This window comes from Cucurbita maxima, unplaced genomic scaffold (assembly GCF_002738345.1).
Source record: "Cucurbita maxima cultivar Rimu unplaced genomic scaffold, Cmax_1.0 Cma_Scf02017, whole genome shotgun sequence".
In the NCBI taxonomy this organism is placed as follows: domain Eukaryota; kingdom Viridiplantae; phylum Streptophyta; class Magnoliopsida; order Cucurbitales; family Cucurbitaceae; genus Cucurbita; species Cucurbita maxima.
This window is the reverse complement of record NW_019274033.1, coordinates 1-1,313: the sequence shown is the minus strand read 5'-3', so window position 1 is coordinate 1,313 and position 1,313 is coordinate 1. Positions and strand designations below refer to the sequence as shown.

Below are 1,313 nucleotides of genomic sequence, written 5' to 3'. Positions count from 1 at the left end.
TCTAGTATAATATTTCACAACTATAGCAATAAGAGTTATTCTAGTATAATATTTCATTGACATTGTCTCGTCTAGTGGGAACACTTAGACCTACTCCACGACTGCAATTGTTTTAAATCACTAAATACCATGCCATACGAAAATGTTTATTGGGTTTCAGCTTTTGTCAAAGTTGTTCGATTTTTATGGTAGAATTGGTAAATAATTTATAAGCCCTCTAGAGCATTTTTATCATCCTTTAATCTTAGTACCAACACGTTTTGCCAAAAATTAGATTTTTCTGCTAAGCAACCAGAAGGTTCAACCACACCAGAGGTAGTTCCTTCGGCATTTTTACATGAAGCTTTAGCGATGTGATTCTCGTAAGTTAGGTTTATGTCTTTCATGCTTAATCCAGTGCAATGATTTATTGGGCTACAATCAAAATTGATTGCTATTTCAGTGGCGGAAGTTCCCTTGATGTCTTCGTATGTTACTTCGCTGACTTTAACTCCAGAAGCCTGTTAGAATAAAGAAGAACGATCAACGTATGCTACGGAAACTGATAAACAAGAATATCTACAAAACTTTTTTACCGCCTAAAAACTTCATACCATTTTAAGATATGTAAGGGTAATGGAGCCCGCAATTTATTACCCACAAAAGTAATTTAATTTAACAAAGAAATAATACTAAAAGGGTAATGGAGCCCGCAATTTATTACCCACAAAAGTAATTTAATTTAACAAAGAAATAATACTAATAATTTAGCACCCATTTTAAACCAAACAAATTTCAAACAATTAAAGAGAAAATAAATCAAATATTTATAAAATTAAAATATTGAGTTCTATTCAAATTTAAGGTTAAATACAATTAGAAAAAAATTAAGTTGTTTGAGATTTACGAGAAATTATACCTGACCAGGACAGTCTGTCTCATGTGGACAGTAATTTTGATCAATTATGATCGGGTTTTTCACATTATCCATAATGATGTGTTGAAAATAAACTTTTGTAGCAAATCCACGGCTTGGTCTTCCCCAAGACTTAATCCTTACTCCATTCTGAGTCCCGGTGAAAGTAGATAGTGTCAGTGTAACGTTATGCACTCCATCCTCCTCGGCCTTTATCCCCAAGCTCCCAATGCTACAAATACATTCAATAAAATACCAAATTTTTCATGAGGTTTAATTTTCTCACTCTATCCTAGTACATTAAATAACAATTTTGATCCAAAATATTTTTAAAATAATTTAAATCTTTTTTGGCACCCTCAAAATAACTTTAGAATATATTTTTAATCCTTCAAATTTAATTCAACCTTTTGTTTTA

The 1,313-nt window shown here is 31.5% G+C and overlaps 1 protein-coding gene across 1 annotated transcript; it reads right to left on the bottom strand.

Moving 5' to 3' along the window:
• Window positions 1–206: 206 nt before the first annotated feature.
• Window positions 207–1,127, bottom strand: LOC111475570 (polygalacturonase-like; the record flags this gene model as incomplete). Its single annotated transcript, XM_023119914.1, has 2 exons — window positions 207–500; window positions 899–1,127. Coding segments are annotated over 2 exons (523 nt in total), but the record flags the coding sequence as incomplete, so codon positions are not given.
• Between the last annotated feature and the right edge of the window lie 186 nt (window positions 1,128–1,313).